We start from the raw sequence: 21,725 nt of genomic DNA, 5'->3' as shown, positions 1-21,725 counted from the left end.
GCTACGACTTAATGAACTTTAATGATCAGTTTCACTTTGTTTGACTTGTGGATCTTCAGTTTGTATGATAACTAGGGCTCTGCCCCAGATGTCATAGAAAAAGAGTGAACGTCACGAGCGGTCGGGCATAATCATTACTATTGAGCAGAAAGCAATCTATTACATAATTACAATTTGGATTGATTGAGCTCGCTGGAGAAGAGCTCGCCGAGCTCATCAGCAGCCTCCTCGAGATAGTGTCTCATCTTTTCAGAGCCTAGACCCTTGGAGACAATGTTAACTTGGATCGAGTTCTCATTGATCATGTAGGCAAGACCAAATCCTTGGTCAATGACTTGCGACCATCCGTATCCGTTAAAGTACTCGGACGACAATTGAGAGGTCGAAAGGAACCATGACGATGAGTATGTGTACATAGGATCTGAGAAGATGGCAGGAACGTCTTCGTTAGGAGACAAAAGCTTCTTCAAACCGAACAAATGACGGTCGACACCTTTGCCAGCACTGGCATCACTGATATACTTGACGTGGCTATCAAAAGCCTTTCTGGCAGCAGCAATCTTGTCAGCGTTGCTGGCTGTAGGACTAGTAAAAGTATTCACAAAGTTGACAGATTCAAGAGACACGGAACGACAAGTCTCAGTTCTACCCAATTGGAATCTTCTAGTAGCAGCAGATTCGTAAGTTGGACGACACTCTCCTTGATACTTGTAATAAGCCAATTGGATAAGCATCTGAACATAGGCATCAGGAGAAGTCTTGAACTTCTTAATCAATCCCTTTCCGTAGCCCTTGTAGGCAAAGACAGACAATTCATGCTTTCCAATAACTTCCTTAAAATCTTGGATCGACTCAGAAATAGCTTTCTCGACCTCAGAGTTGAGACCAAAAGTGATTTCTTCGGGTTTGTGACTGCTACTGTTTTCAGTGCTGGTTCCGAATTCAATCTTATTGTTAACAATAACATCGTTAAGATAGTCGTTGATACGGTGAGTCTGAGTACCGTCCATCATGGAATGCTCACCCATGAAACCAGCAGCTCCATTGTCAGCAACAATGAATTGCAAAGGCTTGTCGTAAAATCTGTTTTGACCGTCGCCATGCCAATATTGGTGAGCACGCTCTTCTCTGGTAACAGGAGCTCCCTCATCCAAACAAATGACAAAAGCAGCAGCTTCGATCTGTTTGAGTGACTCCTTATTCTTAGGATCAGCAGCAAGTAATTGCTGACGGAATTTGGTCCACTTATCACGGTTCTCACTGGTCAAAGCACCAATAGCAGGTCCATGACCAAGTGACTTGGTAAGGTCGTAGATCTTAAGGAACTCTAACTCAAGTTCTGAAGTGCTAAGTTGCTTGCCATTGACAATGTAAGGAACCTTGAAAAATCTATTTTTGCGAATGACAATAATATGCGTATTGTTGTCAGTAGGATATTGAGCCATTTGGTCAGCTCCCTCTACGGGAATACGACATGCGTGGAACATGTACTGGTATAGATCCATACAAATGGGCAGTTTCTTCATATACTCTGGTTCTAGAGTCTTGGTATCGTATTGGTTCTTGAACGACAAAGCACCAGTGGCAATGGCAGCTGCTCTAGTGGCAGGATTAGTACGTAGCTTGTCATCTTTGTAAGAATAAAAGTAGCTGACATAGGGGACTACAGGGTCTCTGTAGGCCATATAAGCACCTTCATTCCACCATTCAGAAAGCCAGTTTTTAACATTTGGATCATTGGCTCTAGCCAGCAATTTCTTTTGCAATTCTGGACCTTGAGAACCTGGTTTAAGAAATTCTTTTACTGCCTTTTCAGTATTGGAGTATTGTTCAGGACTGGCAATAGCCTTTACTGAACGAAGATATTTAACAGCAGTCTCCTCAAGAGTTGGTACCGGTAATTTTGGCAAAGAATCTTGGAATCGAAAGGTAGCACCTTTTGAAATATCCTCAACATATGGAGGAGGAAGTTTAGCCCCAGTCGAATTGGCCCGTAGACCAAGCGTCATACTACTACTGACAGCAGAACGAGAAACCATATTCACTGAACGACGTAAAGGCACAAGCCTGGTAGAGAGCATTTGGTAAAACAACTGACGTGTATGATACGACGACTAATCTACCAAAGGTAAAATTAATCCTGTTTAAATCTTTTTGATATAAAAACAGATACAAATGTTCCAAATGTTTTGGTGTAAGGTAATCAATCCTCGGGGAATATGCCTCGTTATATATAGGCCGACAAATCGGTTCAGTAACCCGGCCACCGACCGAGCTGCAGCTCATTTATTCCCACACCCCACCTTCTAACTACTGGCTTACCCATTTGGGTCCGGGGTATGTCGATGCCCCACTAACCTGCATCATTGCCGGCTGTAAAAGCCGTTCAATTTCACTAAAGAAAGTAAGTTCACTCTGGTTCCTTCCGGCCGTCAGCCGAGCTGGAATCGGACCAAGGGAGCATCTGGCAAAACAAAACATTTGAGGAAATTGTCATTTAGCAATCATTTTTCAGCATGTTCAAGGAAACAACCTTGAGATCTGACTTCACGTGCGGTTCTTCCGTGCATGTCACTTTGGAGCCGGCCGGGTGCTGATGCCGTCGGTACTTTCACCTCGGCTCTTTCTCCAAGTGCACTTGCACCTCTGCTCGGTCTAAACCTGCCTAAAGGTATCGCCGCACCGGCACCAGACATGTCAGCTGTACCCTGCAACGGTGCGAAAATTAATCCGAACCAGGCCCTGGCGATCCGTTCGTCGGCAGCCCTGACATTACGGGAAGAATTTGGCTCCGACACTTTTACTCGGTTTCACATATAATTCTCCGTGCTCGAATTGGTCATTTATAGCCTTGAGTTCTTCTGGATCAACTCCAGTGGGTCCCCGTTGTAGAAACCGTACAGGAGTACAACCGCGTGGAAAGCTTCTTTAAGATTATCAATGGATAAATATAAATATAAAATAAATAACAATTATGCAAAGGAAAAACTGGGGAAGCCCATGTTCCCTCGTCGCTCGGGACAAATGTCGAATTTCTGAGTTTGGAACTCCTTGTGAGGTTCGTACACAAACCCTTCAATATACCCAGACCCTCTCCAGAGCATGCTGAAGTAGTATTTCTCGGGTGACGAGGTCTTCCACTTCATTATTATAAAACGGTGTCGGAGTTTGCGTGCAAAATCATGATCTGCCATGTGGTGCATCAGCTCTTCCAGTGAGAAGATCGAGAATAGCGATAAACTCCGGAGCCGAGAGAAGTTTAGATATTGTTTTTCGAAATCAATTGGTCGATTGTTGATATACAAAACGACATTGGTTCTTGTATAAACTCCTCCTACATATTCTTTACGTTCTCGTTGTCTTAAATGCACCACGTCTCTGCAGAAATCATATGGATCTATGATCTCTCCTGTCCAGTGTTCGTCAATAGGTTGACAATTCACAGAATATAAACTATCTGTCGTAGTCATAGATCCTGTTACGGTCTGTCGACTATATTCAACAGAACCAATTGTCACTTGAAGTCCCTTGTCATCTTCATTCAGTTGGTTGCTGTAGGTAGTATCTCGATTCGACATGTTCACAGGTGGATGTAGACTTCCAGTGAACTTAGCCCCACTTCGCAGCCACGAACATTTCAGGTTACTAATAGATTCATCTACGAGTCCTTTTTCGATTCTGAGAAAGTCCAGCACTGGGTCAATCACTGATGGCTTGTCAACATATCCGCTACTATTAGGGTCTTCTTCTCTTGGAGTACGACTATATTGATCAAGCACCTCACTTCTTCGTAACCGTAGCGACCGAAGATTGGCGTACACTTCATCAGGAGTCTGTCTTGGTATTGGACAGTACTCATAATAATACATATTTCTGTCGATATTTGCATTTGAACGAGGTCGTCTAATATCACTGTATATATCAATACGGGAGGAGGCCAAGCCATTGGTCCGAATATTAGCATTATTTCTTAGGCCTAAAGAGACATCTCTGTCGCCATCACGTTCTCTTTCACGGTCTCGATCTCGTTCACTATCATCTTGTTGCATTATTATGGCGTGACGCTCTCGAATGGCTCGATTCTGCCCCTCATCATCATCTTCATCGTCAAGAAACACCAAAGGTCGTCTGGATACATTTCCTGCCCTCACAAGAGAAGGTGTTCTAGAGTAATCACCCATTGCTCTTGCTGACTGGCTTCTTAAAACTTGTTGTAAGATACCTGATAATGTAGCATTGACTCCTGATCTGCCATCACGATTCCTATCCGCTGACGCCGAGTTTGAATAGCTACCACCTCTACGGTGATTTCGAAAATCCCCGTCGTTAGATAAAGAGATGGGCATTCTTGGCAATAGCCACAAAACAATATCCTAGTACAATACAATACAATACGCTAGACAGTTGCTTCGATTATTCTGTTCCTATTTGTTGTAGTAGATGAGCGGTGTCAACTGATATGAGTTTGCAGTGACCCAGCAAACAAATGACACCTGACCTCACTGATCGTCTCAAGACTTTAGTGGGTTGCGAGAACAACCAACTTACTTTCTCAGGTGCAGTTAAATGTAATTGTCAGCTATAGCTTTTTCTGTAGTCGTACTGACCTAGTATTCCTAATTTTAATGAGGATGACAGAATATACAGTTTCATCACAAAGAGATTTGACCGCCAGATGGTCATGCCGATGTAAGGGTATCTTGCAGAAGACGCCGTGATTGTCTAGAGCATGCAAGATATCTGAAACGATAAGAAACGGGTAGAACCGGTTGAATTTGAAAATTCGCTGGTATTTGAGGTTTTTCATAAAACAAATCAACTCTGTACCTTTTTTGACTGAGTATGATTATTTAGGGTCCATTTATCAGTGAAAAAATGCTTGGAGCAAGCATATTTTGGCTGGCACAGAAATGAATGTCCCGCAGGTCGTTGCATATTGATCGTCAGGGTCATGTATCAGTTGGCAGCATGCGTACTAGATTATTAGTTAAATTTTTGTATTGATAAAATATAAGATAGTAAAAAGAAAATATGTCAAAAGAGAAATCCATCCGGATGAAGCCACCTGTTGATAACTGACAAAGTTTAGTTGAGTTCAGGAAGGTGGTTTTGGATCTCGGCATTGATGTTGGCGAGTCTGGTGGTATCAACATTGTATTGCTGACCGTGTTGAACAAGCCTGTTGACATTGTCACTCAAACTGGCAACCATTGGAGCTTGAGCAGCATCCATAGCACCACCAACAAGGTTGGAGAGAACAACCTCAGCACCGTTGGTGACGGATTGAACGAAGGGTCCAAGTAAGAAATTACCAATGGCCTTGGAGACACCGAAAGTGAAAGGAGCCAAAGCAGTGGAAATAGTTCCAATGGCATTATCAATTTGAGAATCGACACCAGTGATAGCAGCGGCCATACGGTCAGCGTTAGAGTGACCAGGGTTAGATTGAAGCTGTCTGGTCAAGGTGTCGACAGTTTGACGGTAGTTGGTGAATCCGCTCTCAGCACCGTCCAAAAGTGGATTTTGACGAGCAGCAAGTCGTGGAAGGTGGTTTTGGATCTCAGCATTGATGTTGGCGAGTCTGGTGGTATCAACATTGTATTGCTGACCGTGTTGAACAAGCCTGCTGACATTGTCACTCAAACTGGCAACCATTGGAGCTTGAGCAGCATCCATAGCACCACCAACAAGGTTGGATAGAACAACCTCAGCACCGTTGGTAACGGATTGAACGAAGGGTCCAAGCAAGAAGTTACCAATGGCCTTGGAGACACCGAAGGTGAAAGGAGCAAGGGCAGTAGATATAGTTCCAATGGCATTATCAATTTGAGAATCGACACCGGTGATAGCAGCGGCCATACGGTCAGCGTTAGAGTGACCAGGGTTAGATTGAAGCTGTCTAGTCAAGGTGTCGACAGTTTGACGGTAGTTGGTGAATCCGCTCTCAGCACCGTCCAATAATGGGTTCTGACGAGCTTCGAGCTGTGTGCTCTCAGAAGCGTCCATAGGAACAGCGTTGACAGCGCAGATGGCAAGGAAAACAGAGGCGATAAATCTTGAAGGAACCATTTTGAAAAATGTGAAAAAGAGTGTAAAGAATGTAGTTAATACAAAGGAGTGGATTAGTTAGTTGGTTTTGTTGGTTGAAGTGTTGATGAGGATGAAAAGAGCCAGGCATAACTAGGATATTTCAATCCATATTTATATTCTTTTGAACATATTGTAAATGTCCATGAAACTGGTCCCAAAATCCCGCAATTTGCGAGTTTTTTCTCATGAACCACCATGATCAGAAAAATGCCATGTATTTGAAACCTTTGAAACCAGTCAATCACATTTAAAGTTTTCGCTAACCTCAAGTATTAATTTCAAACAAGATGCTCACCAACTTCAAGTGTTAATTTAGACAAACTTTATAAGCTCAACTACTTCGTCAATCGTAAAAATTAAAAATTTACAATTCTATACTTCAAGCTAATTGATTATACGAAGACCTGTCAACATTAGCCAATAAGGTAGTCGCCGAAGACAGAATACTCTCAAACTTGGGTAATAGCTTAGGTAATCCTGATAATCTTCAATCGAGAAGGAAGAGTCTGGGCCCGGTCTAAGACCCCAGAGAAATGTCTGAAACGATATAATAAGCGATAAAACGCTCTGACACCTTACGGGTAAGACCCCTAGCCGAGATTTTCATTTCTTGAAAACACACCTCGGAGTGTACCTTTCACATCCAGTTCCTACACGAGAACTATAGCATTTGTCAGAACTTGTTAAACGAAATCTAGATCACCGATTACTAATAGATCGAATTCCAAACGGTGCTGTGATCTACATGGCTAGTGAGAGCCCTGCGTCTGATCTGCAGGCTCTAGCGGAGGAGAACCGGCATACACATTTTCACTTTTCATACCTACCTGCACCCACTCAAAACTCTCATGTCAATGGGGAAGCTACGGCAGTTTATTAGAACAACTACAATAGATATGAACTGGCCAAATCCCTTCTTTCACTAGTAATATACTACTTTTATTTCCCCCTCTTCACTCTCGTCGCACGGCGCTAGCGCGGTTAGGGTATTCCCAATATGTGAAAAATTTGGGTATATACACAAATAGCCTCTGAAATTTCTAACAATTGGATTGGATTTTCAAGTCAGTAAAACGCTTGAGAGTTGGATTTTTTAGGAGAATAGGCCTACTTAATTGAAGAATTGATTCTTTGTCCAGAATCATAATTTCCAACAATATTTAGCAAGTCTAGTCGAATAGAAAAGAAGCACCTTTTCTTTGGGAAGTCTTCCGGATTGTATAAAAGAGAAGCGTCATTAATTCACAAAAGTTAATATCCTAGCTCACATTCATTCGCAAATACAAAAATGACTGCTTGGAGTAGTTTGAGCAATTTTGTTGAAAAAAACAAGACTGCTGCCATTGTAACCGCTACAGTTTTGGCAGCTGGTACTGGTGCTGGTTTGTACTATGTGTTGAGTCAGCAACCCAGTCTGACATCCTCAGAGGCTGATAATGAATCCAGTTCTTCATCATCTCCAACTGCAGGAACCTCTGAAAAAAAGAAATCGAAAAAGAAGAATAAGAAGAAGGCTGCCTCGGCTGCTGCAACTGCTACAGGTGCCGCCGCCACTGGTTCCGTTAAAGAGTCATCTGGCACAGAATTGCTGGGTTTCCCATTAACTAAGGAATCAGCCAATGCTCCAGAATATCCCGTTATTAACGACTTTTCCGTCGTCACATCGCTCCCAGCTGATCAAAAACAAAAACTAGCAGCCTCGTTCAAGGCAGCTGGTAACGACGCCTATGGCAGTAAAAAGTATGAAAAGGCCATTGAGCTGTATTCTAGTGCTATCAAGTGTGATCCTACTGATCCTATCTTTTATTCTAACAGAGCCGCCTGTTACTCTGCTTTGCAAAACTTTGAAAAAGTCATTGAAGACACCACCAAGGCTCTTGAGCTGAAGCCTGATTATATTAAATGTCTTTCTCGAAGAGCCATTGCTGAGGAGAAGTTGGAGAAATACCCCGATGCTATTCTTGATTTCACTTCGGCCTGTATTTTGGGTGATTTCCAAGATAAGAACTTGAACAATGCTGTTGACAGAGTTTTGAGATTGAACTCTGAAAAGATTGCTAATGAGAAGTACGCCACACAACCTAAAACTTTGCCTTCATCTAGCTTTGTTTCTGCTTACCTTAACTCATTCCACGAACGTCAACTGCCTGCTTCTCTCAACGAGGCTGTTGAGGGTACTGGTGAATACAATCTTAAATTGGCTTTCGACGCTTTGTCCAAGGAAACTGCTGAGAGCTATGAACAAGCCTTTGATTTGATCAAGAAGTCTGTTGATGAGATCAAAGATGACGAACTTCTTGCTCTTGCCCTTGAATACAGAGGTACCTTTAACTTCCTTCTTAATGAGGGAGACGAGGCTCTTGATGACATTGAAAAGAGTATCAAACTGCACCCTACTGTCCAAGCTTATATCAAACGTTCTAGTGTCCAGATGGAGAGAGGAAGCGTGGCATCTGCTAACCAAGATTTCGAACAAGCTCTTAAGCTGGATCCTAAATCTGCTGATGTATACTACCACCGTGCACAAATCGCTTTCCTCACATCTGACTTCAACGCTGCTATTTCTGATTACAAGCAAAGTATCGAACTCAACCCTGACTTCATGTACTCTCACATCCAACTTGCTGTTGCCCAATATAGACAAGGTTCTACATCCGAGGCTATTACTGCTTTCCGCAACTTGCTTGAGAAGTACCCCAAGTCTTCTGACGTTCACAACTACTACGGTGAGATCCTTCTTGATCAAGGTAGTGGTCCTGATGCTCTTAAAGAGTTTGATATCGCCATTAAACTTGAAACTGAAAAGTCTGTCGGTACTGTCAATGTCCTTGCTCTTGTTAACAAGGCCCTTACTGTTTTCCAACTGAACCAAGATGTTGCCGAAGCCGAGTCGCTCTGTCGCAAGGCCGTCACCATCGACCCTCTCAGTGATGTTGCTATCAGCACGCTAGCTCAATTCTGCTTGCAACAAAACAAGACTGAGGATGCTCTCGAGCTGTTTGAACGCAATGCTGAAATCGCTCGTACTGTTCCCGAACGTGTACAAGCTCTGTCATTTGCTGAGGCTGCTCGTACCCAGTTGCGCATAATCAAGGAACGCCCTGCCCTTCGTCAGCGTCTGGAAGCCATCAGCCGCCAGAGTGCTCATATGTAACCTGGCGACCGCCCATAAAACTTGTGTGTATATATATATCTGAAAGGACCCTTCTAAGTTATATTTTTTGTATTTTGACTATGGTGGCTCGGGACAATGTCCCGAGTCAATTACTTCTCGGGCTCTCTTCGAAAGCTCTTTGTGAGCTCCTCGAGTTAGCCCAAAGTCTGAGAGAAGGGGGTTTTGCCTCCGGCGGCTGGGGCTCTGCCCCAGACCCCGTGTCTCGCTTCGCTCGTTTCTTGGACCCTGGAGCGAGGTACTGCTGGAATGGGAAATTGAGTGGGACTTCCCGCAAAAGCGGAAAAGTCGAGTGAAAATATCTCCCTCAATTCAAATTATCCAGTTCGAGCCGACTGAGACCAGGTCCTGTGATTCGATTGATAACTCAGGGGTATCCCCGGACATTACCCGAACTAATGTGGGCTAGGGTTATTGACCCCACAATCTGCTGTGCTGGCCGAGATATTTCCGAGGATAGCCGGAACTGGCTCCCGAAGAACGCTATATTAAAGGGATTCGCTGCATGTTATAAACTGTGGAGTTGAATTGATACCTGGAATCTGCTTAGAAAGCTACGGAATACTGACTCCGTTGAAAGGTGTATAAAAAATCGACATAATCCCGGCGTGTAATTACATATCCGTTGGAAATCAATGTTTGCCTCGTTACGCACTTCTCGCATTGGCGCAACCACATCTCTAGCTTGTCTCCGATTAGCGGCTGTTTCTACAGGTCGTACTCCTATTGTTTTCACTGCCAGAATGGCTTATTCAACTGGTGGCTCTTATGAGCACATTGTCGTTTCCAAACCAGCCACTGGTGTTCGTTTAGTTACTTTGAATCGTCCCAAGGCTTTAAATGCTTTGTTTTCTCCCTTGATTGCAGAATTGAACCACGCTCTATTCGATGCTGACAAGGATCCCGAAATCGGTGCAATTGTCATTACTGGTTCTGAAAAGGCTTTTGCTGCTGGAGCTGATATCAAAGAAATGAAAGACAAGACTGTTGCTGAGGTATATGGTAAAGATTTCATTGAAAACTGGAATGATCAGACTAGAGTTAAGAAACCAATTATTGCTGCTGTCAATGGTTATGCTCTTGGAGGTGGTTGTGAATTGGCATTGATGGCTGATATTATCTATGCTGGTGAAAAGGCTGTTTTTGGTCAGCCTGAAATTAAGTTGGGTGTTATTCCTGGTGCTGGTGGTACTCAGAGACTTGCAAGATACATTGGCAAGGCTCGTGCTAGTGAATTGATTCTTACTGGTCGTAACTTCTCGGCTCAAGAAGCTCTTGAATGGGGTATGGTTGCCAAGGTTTTCAAGCCTGAAGAGCTTGTTGATCAAGCTGTTAAGACTGCTGCTGAGATTGCTCAATTCAGTCCTTTGGCTGTCAAGGCTGCCAAGGAGGCCATTAATGAGGGATATAACCTTTCTCTTGAGCAAGGTCTCAAATATGAGCGCAGAGTATTCCACACTCTGTTTGGAACTGAAGACCAAAAAGAGGGTATGGCTGCGTTTGCTGAAAAGCGAAAGGCCAGCTTTACCGGCAAATAAGCCGCAAATAAGCTGCTGTTGAATATTTAACTAAATAAATACTGAATGCTATCTTTTTAACTTGTATTCAGGTAAATGAAATCAAGTTAAACTGTTGGCTGTAAGAAAGTACTGATAATATACAACCTATTTAGGTTCAATGTAGGTGCTTTCTTGATGCAGGGTCTATCAATCGTCGATATTAACGATGGTTCATCAAAATACTGATCTTTTAGGAGTAGAAACCAATCATTTCTATCAAGATCGGGTTCCAGCAAAAGATAGTCTAAAAGATGTATTATTTGACTTTTAAATTAGCCACCTCTAGCTTTTACTGGTGTTAGAGGCCAATATCACCCTTTTTCACTGAAGTCAGAACAATATTCAGATTGGCTTAATATTGGCTCTTAGAAACCCTCAATTGCTAAATCTCTAGCTCCGAAGACACTAATATAGTATCTTCTGATACTGAAACCTATTTGTAACTATTTGCACTCAGAATCCGTCTGATACCTGTCAATATCACGTGATCATGAATAGGTCTATAGGGCATTGCCTGCTTCACCGAATTCAACTCATAATCATATCAATTGTATCAGAATTATAGTGATGGAGGTCTATCCGAGCGACTTTCTCAGTCATCTCACACCGTTATTAGTAGTATCTGGACTAGAAACTGGGAATTCAGAGGTAGATATTGCAAACAATGAAGCATACAAGCGAGTGGTCGAATCACACCCATTAACTGCTCATGGCGAGCAGCTGGCATCTCGTCAAGTTCCAGTCGTTGTGACACCTTTGGCAGCAGATTTCAAGTCTCGATTGGCTGCGAAATCTCGGGTTGTAACCCATTGGGAGCCTGAATCTTTCAGGGTAAACCGTCGAGAGATCAATTATCTCCTACATATCGAATTCATTGATAGGGTAAGTCTTTCACCACGAACTTTGAGGTAGTATCTCAGTCACCTGAAACAACTTCTCCTAGTAAAGCATTCTAACCTTTTCTACAGAAAACATTTAAACTGCTACCCACGAAAAAAGTGGTTTATGGATCTGACACAGAACTACCAGCAGGACAGGCTCCAAAGCAGGAGTTTGTCAAGAAATACAATAATGGCGACTTGCACTCAGCAATTAGTCCACATAATCCCAATTCACAATTGTTTCCAGATGGAGTGTTAAGTGTAGATTGGATTCAGAAGTATTTGTATTTGGTTCCAGCAACACTTGTCAGTGTTCATGAACTGGGCAAGAGCATAGCCGTGGATGAAGATTTGGTCAGAGTTTTGAACGAGCTTAAGATCCAAGCTCAGGAGCGTGGAATCAAGCTACTTGTGGTTTTGTTAGTTGAAGGAGAAGTCACTGATGCCATTAATGATCGTATTTATAATATTAGAAGAAGCACAGGACTGGCAGCTAGAACAGGTTTGTTTGTATTACCAGAAAAGAGTCAGGAGGTTGAACGGGAGACCCTGGCAGAAACAATATGTCAGCTGGCTTATGCTCAGTCTCAGGAGTTTGCAACAACAATATCAAAAATTCTACGAAGGAAGCGGGGTCAAAATAACATCCTGTCTACTAGTGAAGTAGGAAAGCTGACAATTCCCCCGCTGCCAAATGTTGGCTGGGAGCTAAGATATAATTTCAAGCTTGCTGCTATGGCCGAGTACAGACAAGAACTGGAAGTAGCTCTAACGTTATATGAAACAGCATACGACTCGACTTTAGAATTATTCGAAACATTGAGTTTAACCGGCCAGAGCTCACAGCCAGAGCTCACAGTACAAGAAAGAGAAGATGAAGGCACTGATAAACCGGCAGCAGATAGAGATACGACTCCTGATAACGGGACGAAAACAGGTATATCAGCGCACAGTAGCGAGAGATGGTGTCAGGGCAGAATGCTATTAGATATAATCGCATTTAAAATCGTCAACCTCTGCTTATTGACGGAGCAGCCAAACGTTGCATACAAAAAGTTTTGTATTCACTTGGAAAGTGTTGCAACCTTAATCGAGAAACGAGGACTATCGACAGAACGATTTTCATACATAAACTGGCGAGCGCATCAGTTTGAGCGACTGGCAGAAATGGTCTCATGGACCGGCAACTCTGCTATCCCTAAAGACCAATCAATGGCTAAATTATCAACCCACAATGAAGACTTGGGTGGTTCAGTCCTGCGATTGCCGAGAAGCGGGTATCTATTTCTTCAGGCATACGACCTCATTAAGCAATTGAATGAAGGCGAACTAGCTAGAGATGAAGATCCTTATTTTAGTGGCGATTTTGACTACAATCAATCATGTTTAGAACTCCTGAAACAGGCTCTAGCAGACTTAGAGGACACTACTGGCACCCGATCGACTGGATTGGTTTATTCGCGACTGGCAGACCTGTACGCTAAAGCCAAGGATTATAAGACAGGACTTGGCTATTACAAAAAGGCAGTGGCAATATACCGCAAAGATCAATGGCCACAGCTTTTGATTCCTTTATTAGAAGGAATTGTGCTTTGTGCTGAAGAGGTTAATAGTGTTGATGGAGTAGCAGCAAGACTGGAGCTCATGGCTTTAACTGATTCTAGTACTGATACTACTAACGAGAAAACTGTTGATATCTTTGGAGAAAATACCGACCCACAACCAGTGTTCCAATTGGGAAGAAGACAAGAAATACGAATGTTTGATGCCGGATTCGTATTTGAGTCTTCGTCTTGTTACACGGGTATTGGTGTCAACGCTCAAATTACAATATCTCCGCTGTTCAAATCGCCTGATTCGGTAACAGTAAGTAGGCTTCAAGTGTTCGTGACAGGAGGAGGGTTCGATAATAATCCAATTACTCTTATTCATGATGAAACATTACCCAACTCTCAATTGTTCATGTTACAAAGTGACAAGAATAGCGGTGAAACAACTAAACTCAAAGCAAACCTGTCTTTTACTAAAGATGTGGCACGAGTTTTCCAGCTTCATCTCGTTCCAAAACAGCTTGGAGACGTTGAATATGCGAGAGTCCTTGTTGATATCAAATATCCTCTTTTCGAGGTTCAACAAGAGATTAAGCAAGGAACTGAAGATGCCCTTATTCCAGTTATTCAATGGGCTGTTGAGAATGAGCCAAACAAAATCGCTTATAGACATATTCGTACATCCCCTAACTCGCCTCCTCATGGTATGCAAGTTCATCCTCGACCATCGCAAGTTGTCACTACAAGTGACGCTCCAAGTTTAGCATCCACGGGTGAGACACTGACGGTCAGAGTGTTTGTGGAAAACCAGGAAGATGAACCTATATTACTTCAGGTCGATGGAACTGCATCCACTGATGGAGGCAAGGCAATCTCCCTCAATTGGATAAGCAGAAACAGCAGCCAGTCTGAGCCAGTCAATAATACAGAGAAATCTGAAGAGGAAACTAGCGGCGAGTTCCACGAGTTAGCAGCAGCATCAAAATCAAGTCAATCTTTGACGTTGCAAGTGCCCAACTCGGCTGTCAACAATATATCCCTAGAATTGTCGGTGAAATATTATCTCAAATCCGATACCGACAAGACTACACTTATCAAAGATGGTGCTCTAGTATCAATCCCCGTTACCAAACCGTTTCGAGTCAATTTTGATGTCGCTCCAAGACCACATCCAGTTCCTTGGGACAATGTATTTGTACCTGGTATTACGGATTACAAAGATGACAAAACCGAGAACAATACGATATCTACCGATGAAGCTATCTCACATAGTCCTGTGATCCGCAAGAGATGGGAGCTGATGGCGTCAGTGCTGTTTCTAAGTGAGGGAGAGGTGTCTATAGTAGACACATCTTTAGTAGTATCGAGTGGATCACAAGACGTTGCGTGTGAAATCATTAGTCGTCAGCCGAAAGAGCTTGGCGAGGCTGGCAATCAGCTCGTCCACAACGATTCCATCAAACACAGCTTTGTATTTGACTGTTTCCGGACCAGTTCACAGGACGTTCGAACAGTATCAGCCGAAGCTAATCTGACGATCAAATGGAAACGACCAGACTCTGCCACAATCCATTCGTTTGTCGTGTCTCCAGTGAGACTGCATCTTCCACTCTACGAGCCGAGAGTCATAGTTGCAATCAAAGACATTCGGCATGCTCAACAGGATCCAAACAGCGAAACTCAGCAACAGCAACCAGACCAACAACTTCAGCAACGGGAGCCCTCGAGACCCACTGTCCTAGAAGCATCTTATTTCATCGAAAACGCCACCTCACACATTCTAACATATGCGGTAACAATGTCATCCTCGCCGGATTTCGCCTGGCAAGGACCCAAACACGTCGCCATCAGACTCCTACCAACGACCCGCCGACACCTCGTCTACACCCTGATCCGAGTCCGCTCAAACCAGGCCGATGGCTCACCCAACGACATCGTGCCACTGCCAACACTGAAGGTGTACGACACCTTTTACAAACGAGTACTCCCCATCGTGCCGGCCTCGTCCAACATCCGACCTGACAAATCGACCCTTTTTGTAGACCTCTCACACCCTTCACTATAGACAATGCATTTCCGTACTTCCCTGCTCTGCCTCCGGCGGCTGGGGCGTTGCCCCAGACCCCGTTGTGCTCGCTTCGCGAGCAGGCTCGGACGACTGGCGCTTTGTTGGGAAGCGAATCAGGGCCAATATCACCCCAAACATTGCCACCATCCCGAAGCCGCTCGCGAAGCGAGCACAACGGGGTCTGGGGCAGCGCCCCAGCCGCCGGAGGCAGACCCGTCAATCAAAGTGACACTGTATTATAACCTAAATAATTACACGAGTGGCCAGTCGAGGTGCTTAGTTGATGCTGAGGAGCTCGACTTCGAACTAGAGCGTTGAGTTAGTCAATTGCACTGCCAGCTGTGTCTGATGAGTACAGACATCAGAAAAATGAGGAGTTTACTTACAATCAAAGTGGCATTGGGGGGAATGAGACCAGGGAATCCACGCTCGCCATAGGCGTAGTCGCCGGTGATGGTGAGAAGAGCCTTTTCGCCAATGCTCATTTGGGGAACACCCTCGTCCCAGCCACGGATAACTTGGCCAACGCCGATAACGGTTTGGAAAGCACGACCACGGTCACGAGAGGAATCGAACTTCTTGCCGTTCTCAAGGGTTCCGACATAGTGCATCGAAACACGGTCTCCCTTCTTGGGGAAGTTCTTGCCGTCGCCTAAAAAAAATTCAGTCAGTATTCTATCACACAGCTCAATTGTGTCTCACAAAGCCGTATCAACTTACCAGGAGTAATAGATTGAACAGTAACACCCATTTTCAAATTTCAATTGTCCGTATCAAGATCTTGATATACAAAGCTAATCAACCGATACAAGACGAGCTCGTCCCCTTTTTTCGTTTAGGGCAAGGGTTTTGTGACTTTTTTCACGTGACTTTAGGGTCCGAGATCTATGGCCCGAGCTTGAAGTACATATTGATGAGATAATTATAGTGGTTATGCTATACTGTATATTGTATATTATATGTATTATATATTATATTTTTCCTCACTGGTCAGAATCCATCTGTAGGACGTATATGCGATTAGTTGAGTCTTCTGAAGTATGTTCTTCTTTGGTGCCTTATTTCAGACTGGCTTTCTAATTTCTAAATCCGTATCACAAATTCAAAAATAACGTTGAGCTGACTTCATTTGATTTAGTATCGATTTAGTGTTGGTTTTCATAGTGTTTAAATTATAATTTCTTATGGATCTGGTTGGAGTATGTGATATTAGCTGCAGCAGGTTATTTTATACAGTTATCAGAGTGACTGATTTATCAGCAGTTCTCTTTGAACAAATTATTTAGAAATTAGTCAGTTTTATTGCTCGATCAAGAAACTCAATATCCCTAAAATCTCAACTGAATAAAATCGAGATATTGGCCAAAACAGGGTTGTTCAATCTGACAGATTTGAGAGACCCTGCGTTAATCTTGCATGAGAATTGACGCGCGGTAACAGTAACGCGATGAATTGTGACGCGCGTTGAAGGTGATCGACCCAGATATCCAACCTTGAATCAGCGGTAAATGGATCAAAGATATATGAGTCTACTAGAGACAGGCTAAATATGATTCCAGGGACAGCTGGTAGTGGTAACGGTGCCTTTCAGAAGCTGACTTCGAATGCTAATAGGAGACTCACTGTAGCAGGAAGCACCAGATCACGCAATACAGGGGCTCCAACATCAAATACGGCCCTAGCTGAAGAACTGGAAAAGACTGAGCAGTCAATTACTTTGGCTTTACAAGAAATTGACAAGAACTTTGCACAGGCAAATAGAATCATTTCTGAATCCATTTTACCGAGCATTGAAAAGTATTCTCAAGAATCAAGGAGATTGTGGGATAATGCTGGCTTTTGGAAGGACTTCTTGGAGTCGTCAGCTGAGGTCACCCTATCCACATATGAAGAGATAGCGGCTCCAATGGGCAGCTTGTCTATTGACAAAGAGTCCATTTATGATACCACCAATATGACTATGCCAGGGGAACAGGAATATGACCCTGACAACGAGGACGAATATCTTCGTCAACATGGCCATGGTCATGGCCAGCTATATGGCCCTGAAACTGGTCTTCAAGGGTTGAATAGAGATAGGGCATATGAAAATCAACAACAGCAACAGTATTCACCGGATAACTTTCGAAGAAGTCGGGGTAGGTTTTTGGACGACGATATAACCCCCGCAAACCAGTCGACTCCATTGAAATTAGGGTCACCCGTGGGATCACAACGCAAAATCAAGCGATCTCCATCACGGATACCTGTACTTACAGATCCAGAAAAGAGTCCCCATCGGAGTCCACTACGGCTTAACGACCAAACTACACTGGCGCCACCTACTGGTATGGGCCATACTCAGAATACAAGAAATGCAGCATATGATAATTCCATGGATGATTCGTCTTTTAATATCGAAAAGCCAGTCACTAGACTCATGAGTCCTGGAAGGATACCGCAGTCAGTTTTACGGACTCCCAAGGCAGGAAGCAATAGTCAGAAACCGTTTCCAACAGGAGCAGCTAACAGCGTTCTTCGACACCAAGTGCTCAACCGAAACTGGAGAATCCAAGCTACACCAAAACCGTCGAAAACACAACAATCAGGAGTTAGCGATGTACGTCGCAGCAGTTTTCTGCAGCATCTTTTGGACGAAGATTCGTCTATGTCAGATATAGTGGCACCACCAAAACTACAAAGTGAGCTCTTTTCACCAGCTCCATCTTCCTTAAAGAGTGCATCAGGGCTGACGCCAGAACCAAAACCTTCTACGAATATTTTTAATGACCCTACTACGACCCGTAACACTAATAATCCGACCACCACAGCTACAACCACAGCAGCCAGTAACACTTATTATACATCCTCAGCCTCTACAAAGCAACATCAGCCTACGAGGACCGAAACAAATGACGCCTTTTCGAAACCACCGTCAACTCCAGCTAATCGTAAACTACCTACTTTCTACGATGAGACAGACTCAGACATCGATCATATCATGGATGGCATCTCCCCTCCGGTTACACGACAATTCACCACTGCAGCGGGTACAACTGGACAATTTGTCAAAACGCCAGCTCGACAGGCTGTTCGGACAATTGTTAACGATATTCTTCGAACAGTTGGTGGAGCGGACGACAGCAGTTCTATGATGAGTCAAGAGTCATTCCTCAACGATCATAGTTTCACAGCGCATGGAAACAACGACAGTGACAGCGACAGTGATGCCATGGATTTTTCGCTCTAACACAAGCTCATTGTTAACTATTTTATATTAAATATATGTTATTTAAAACACGGATGTTCTCCATGACTTTATGTTCAGCCAGAACCAAGATGCTAGATTAGAATATCCAGCAGGAAGCCACACAACATTGGGCCAGATCTGTTCAATAGCACCGCTACTTGGCAGAACAATAACTTTTAGTTTTTGAGAAATATCGACCAATGTACAATAAAAGCGAGAAACAGGGTCGAGAGCTGTCCCCCCGCTGGCAAAACTTATCATTCATCAATAGCTTCACAACAAATTCTACGAGGAAGAAGAGGATGCACCGTAAGCGGCAGCCTTACGGGCTCTTTGCCAGGTCTTCTTGCAATCGCGATATGCCTGGAAATACGTCAGACAGGCCGACTTGTCATAATTGTTTCTCTCCAGACAGTTGAGACTCATCTTCGAAGCCTCGGCACAGGGGTCATAGAACTGAGATGGCTCCTTAGACGCAAACTTGTCGGCATGCAACTTATCTAGAGGCTCATCTGGGAAAAATTTATAATTACCATCCTTGGTGAAGTCCACCTTGGACTTGTCTCGTTCAATTGGCATGGTGCAATACAGAGCAAAGCTTCACGACTCTTGCATGTTCCCACTATAAATCACCTGCATCACGCCGTGCTTGAAGACCCTGCGTCGCTGACTGCCTCCGGCGGCTGGGGCTCTGCCCCAGACCCCGTGGCTCCTCCCGCTACGCTCGAGTCGTTTCGTCGGGCGTGTCAACCGTGGCTGGGAGAATCAATCCCCCAAATTCACACGCGACCCCCACGCATCTCCTGCGAAGCAGGAGCCATGGGGTCTGGGGCGGAGCCCCAGCAGCCGGAGGCAACTGAACGTCAACAAATGGTATTATTAGAGCTTGGGTATGTATGCTAGCAGAGTATATTAGTATTCCTCGGAGTCGAGGAGCGAGAATTGCTTGACGAGCTCGCACTCGCCACCGTTATCGAGGTCGATGGCGTACTGGTAGAAGTAGCCTTCCGAGGTCACCACGAGTGCGTGGGTTGATGAGTTGCTGAATGCGACGACCGACTTGACTCCAGGAGGTGCTGGCAGTTTGAAGTAGGCGAAATCGCGGGTTTTTGGTTCCAGGATGTTCGATACTGCGTTGGGTAGGTACCCTGCGACGTGCTTGCTGATGGATTGTTTACGTATAAATCCCATGGCAGCGGTTCCAGAAAATCGTCCCTGTGATTCTGATCTCACGGGCCCAACTGGCTCACTGGAAAGCCCGTCTCCACTAACACCACCAGTTCCTAGATCACCATCGCTGTCGTCATCTTCTCTTGTAATACTGCTATCGCCAGGCCCATCAACTGATGCCGAACTGGATGTGGAATTTGCGTTAGAACCCTCTGAGACAGATGTAGTCCCATCAGCTGAGTTGTTAGAGTACCCTGTTGGCAGCCCAGGTTGCGGGTTGCTCCCTTGAGCTAATACTTTTGCACCGCTTTTGGTCGATAGTTTGAATATATGAACAGTTTCTGTGGCACTGCTCACACACAGTAACGTCGAGTTGAGATTAAAGTTGATAGAGAAGATCTTGGATGGATAGGTACCTCGTCGAAACTGGTATAGTTTCTGGCCACTAGGAACCGCGAAAATCCGGATAATAGTTCCTTTATCCGACGCTGTTGCAAGCAATGTACCGTCATTATTGAGCGTGACTACCGATAATGGACCCTTATGAGCTTCAATTACATTTACTGGTTGGAGCGAGATACAGTCGAATATCTTTAATTCACCCGTGCGATTAGGCGATGTGACTGCGGTCGCACCACCGGCACCACCAGCACCACCATTTCCTGTAATACCGATACCAGCCCCACCTACACCGGATCCAATACTCAGGCCACTGCTAACTGGAGCAGCCGAGGGGTATACCATGTAGCAGTTCTCTGATGATGCCGATAATGAGCACACTGCATTGGGATTAGGCGCCGTCTCGATTGTGTGCAACAGTTTCATGTTACTGATATCGTAGATATATATCTGTTCTTCCAGAACCACAATCAGCCGTTTCCGATTCAGTTTGACCTTCAAAACCGCCGTTGGAAACGTCAACTCGCAAATCGTCGACTGTCGCTTGGTATTCATGATCTTCAGTCGCCGTGGACTCAACGCTGGTTGGTCGCCAATTCCCACTACCGCTACCAACGACGTACAAAATAACATCTCCACTATGCCTGTGACGCTGTTAGTTGCCTGTTTTTATGGCTGTAGGGGTCTGCCTCCGGCGGCTGGGGCTCCGCCCCAGACCCAGCTGCTCCTCTCGCTGCGCTCGAGTCGTTGCGTTGGGGAGTCCAGATTGCCGGTTTTTGTGTCCTGGACTTACCAATTCCTCCATCTGCTATTTCTCGTTAGTATTCTGGTGAGATAATGCTAGTTTAGAAGCAGCTTCTACGAAATGAATTGGTTCACTGCTGGCTGTACGAGTACTGCTGCAGACTGACTGACGGCCAGAAAGCCAGCAACATGTGTCCTTTTTTCAACCATCATTGTAGTACTTACGTTTGGTGAAGCACTTGCCAAACGGATCGCAGTTATAGATTTTGTACCCATTGCGACTTCCCACTGAGATGCAACTGAAGTCCTGGTTGAAGTTCACAAAGTTCATGACATCCTGCGATGTCATCTTGACTCTATTCCTACCGTTGTTATCTTCTCTCTATAATTGTTTGTTCTGTCCAATTCTCAATTCTCTCTTTCTTCTGATTCTTCCCTTTCAAATGGATTTTCGACTGCAAACTAGTCCTTGAACGAGTTGCTTGATGGATGAATGGATGACCCGGGCTTTGGCTGATGTCGGTCCAGAAGGATCCAGTGATCCAATAAAACAAAACGATCGAGATTGACAGGCTGTATTATACAAAATTCGGTGACACTCGCACAGAACGACGAACAATCGCTGTTTCTCAGAAAAAAGTGATTCGGCCAAAAACTTGTAGTGGCTGGCTGTGGTCTTGCTTATTCTGATGGCGTCTGATAGTAAATTAAGGGGTTCGATATGGGTGGTGCCCTGCAGCGCGTGATGTGAGGCTGACATGTGCGATAAGCACACTTGATTGATAGCTGATGGAGATGGCCATCTGAAAGACTCCTTCAGTAGCTAATGGTAAATGCTTAAATGTTTCTTACTCTGTGACATT

The 21,725-nt window shown here is 44.3% G+C and overlaps 7 protein-coding genes across 7 annotated transcripts; 4 read left to right on the top strand and 3 right to left on the bottom strand.

Moving 5' to 3' along the window:
- Window positions 1-167: 167 nt before the first annotated feature.
- CAT2 (carnitine O-acetyltransferase CAT2) lies at window positions 168-2,081 on the bottom strand (the record flags this gene model as incomplete). The annotated part of the gene is made up of 1 exon (XM_018877907.1): window positions 168-2,081. The coding sequence occupies one exon, from the start codon at window positions 2,079-2,081 to the stop codon at window positions 168-170; it is 1,914 nt and encodes a 637-aa protein (XP_018735263.1).
- Window positions 2,082-7,378: 5,297 nt separating this feature from the next.
- On the top strand, window positions 7,379-9,244 carry TOM70 (protein channel TOM70; the record flags this gene model as incomplete). Its single annotated transcript, XM_018877906.1, has 1 exon — window positions 7,379-9,244. The coding sequence occupies one exon, from the start codon at window positions 7,379-7,381 to the stop codon at window positions 9,242-9,244; it is 1,866 nt and encodes a 621-aa protein (XP_018735262.1).
- A 653-nt stretch (window positions 9,245-9,897) lies between these two features.
- EHD3 (Ehd3p) lies at window positions 9,898-10,800 on the top strand (the record flags this gene model as incomplete). Its single annotated transcript, XM_018877905.1, has 1 exon — window positions 9,898-10,800. One exon carries the CDS (start codon window positions 9,898-9,900, stop codon window positions 10,798-10,800), a length of 903 nt encoding a protein of 300 aa, XP_018735261.1.
- A 588-nt stretch (window positions 10,801-11,388) lies between these two features.
- On the top strand, window positions 11,389-14,532 carry AWJ20_1053 (uncharacterized protein; the record flags this gene model as incomplete). Its single annotated transcript, XM_018877904.1, has 3 exons — window positions 11,389-11,703; window positions 11,790-14,454; window positions 14,525-14,532. 3 exons carry the CDS (start codon window positions 11,389-11,391, stop codon window positions 14,530-14,532), a joined length of 2,988 nt encoding a protein of 995 aa, XP_018735260.1.
- Window positions 14,533-16,869: 2,337 nt separating this feature from the next.
- On the top strand, window positions 16,870-18,549 carry AWJ20_1052 (uncharacterized protein; the record flags this gene model as incomplete). Its single annotated transcript, XM_018877903.1, has 1 exon — window positions 16,870-18,549. One exon carries the CDS (start codon window positions 16,870-16,872, stop codon window positions 18,547-18,549), a length of 1,680 nt encoding a protein of 559 aa, XP_018735259.1.
- Window positions 18,550-18,834: 285 nt separating this feature from the next.
- COX23 (Cox23p) lies at window positions 18,835-19,128 on the bottom strand (the record flags this gene model as incomplete). The annotated part of the gene is made up of 1 exon (XM_018877902.1): window positions 18,835-19,128. The coding sequence occupies one exon, from the start codon at window positions 19,126-19,128 to the stop codon at window positions 18,835-18,837; it is 294 nt and encodes a 97-aa protein (XP_018735258.1).
- Window positions 19,129-19,461: 333 nt separating this feature from the next.
- On the bottom strand, window positions 19,462-20,544 carry ATG18 (phosphoinositide binding protein ATG18; the record flags this gene model as incomplete). The annotated part of the gene is made up of 1 exon (XM_018877901.1): window positions 19,462-20,544. The coding sequence occupies one exon, from the start codon at window positions 20,542-20,544 to the stop codon at window positions 19,462-19,464; it is 1,083 nt and encodes a 360-aa protein (XP_018735257.1).
- Between the last annotated feature and the right edge of the window lie 1,181 nt (window positions 20,545-21,725).

The sequence above is a fragment of the Sugiyamaella lignohabitans genome, chromosome A (assembly GCF_001640025.1).
Source record: "Sugiyamaella lignohabitans strain CBS 10342 chromosome A, complete sequence".
NCBI classification, from domain to species: Eukaryota; Fungi; Ascomycota; class Dipodascomycetes; order Dipodascales; family Trichomonascaceae; genus Sugiyamaella; species Sugiyamaella lignohabitans.
Note: the sequence above shows the minus strand (reverse complement) of the source record. Positions and strands in the feature narration are given on the sequence as shown.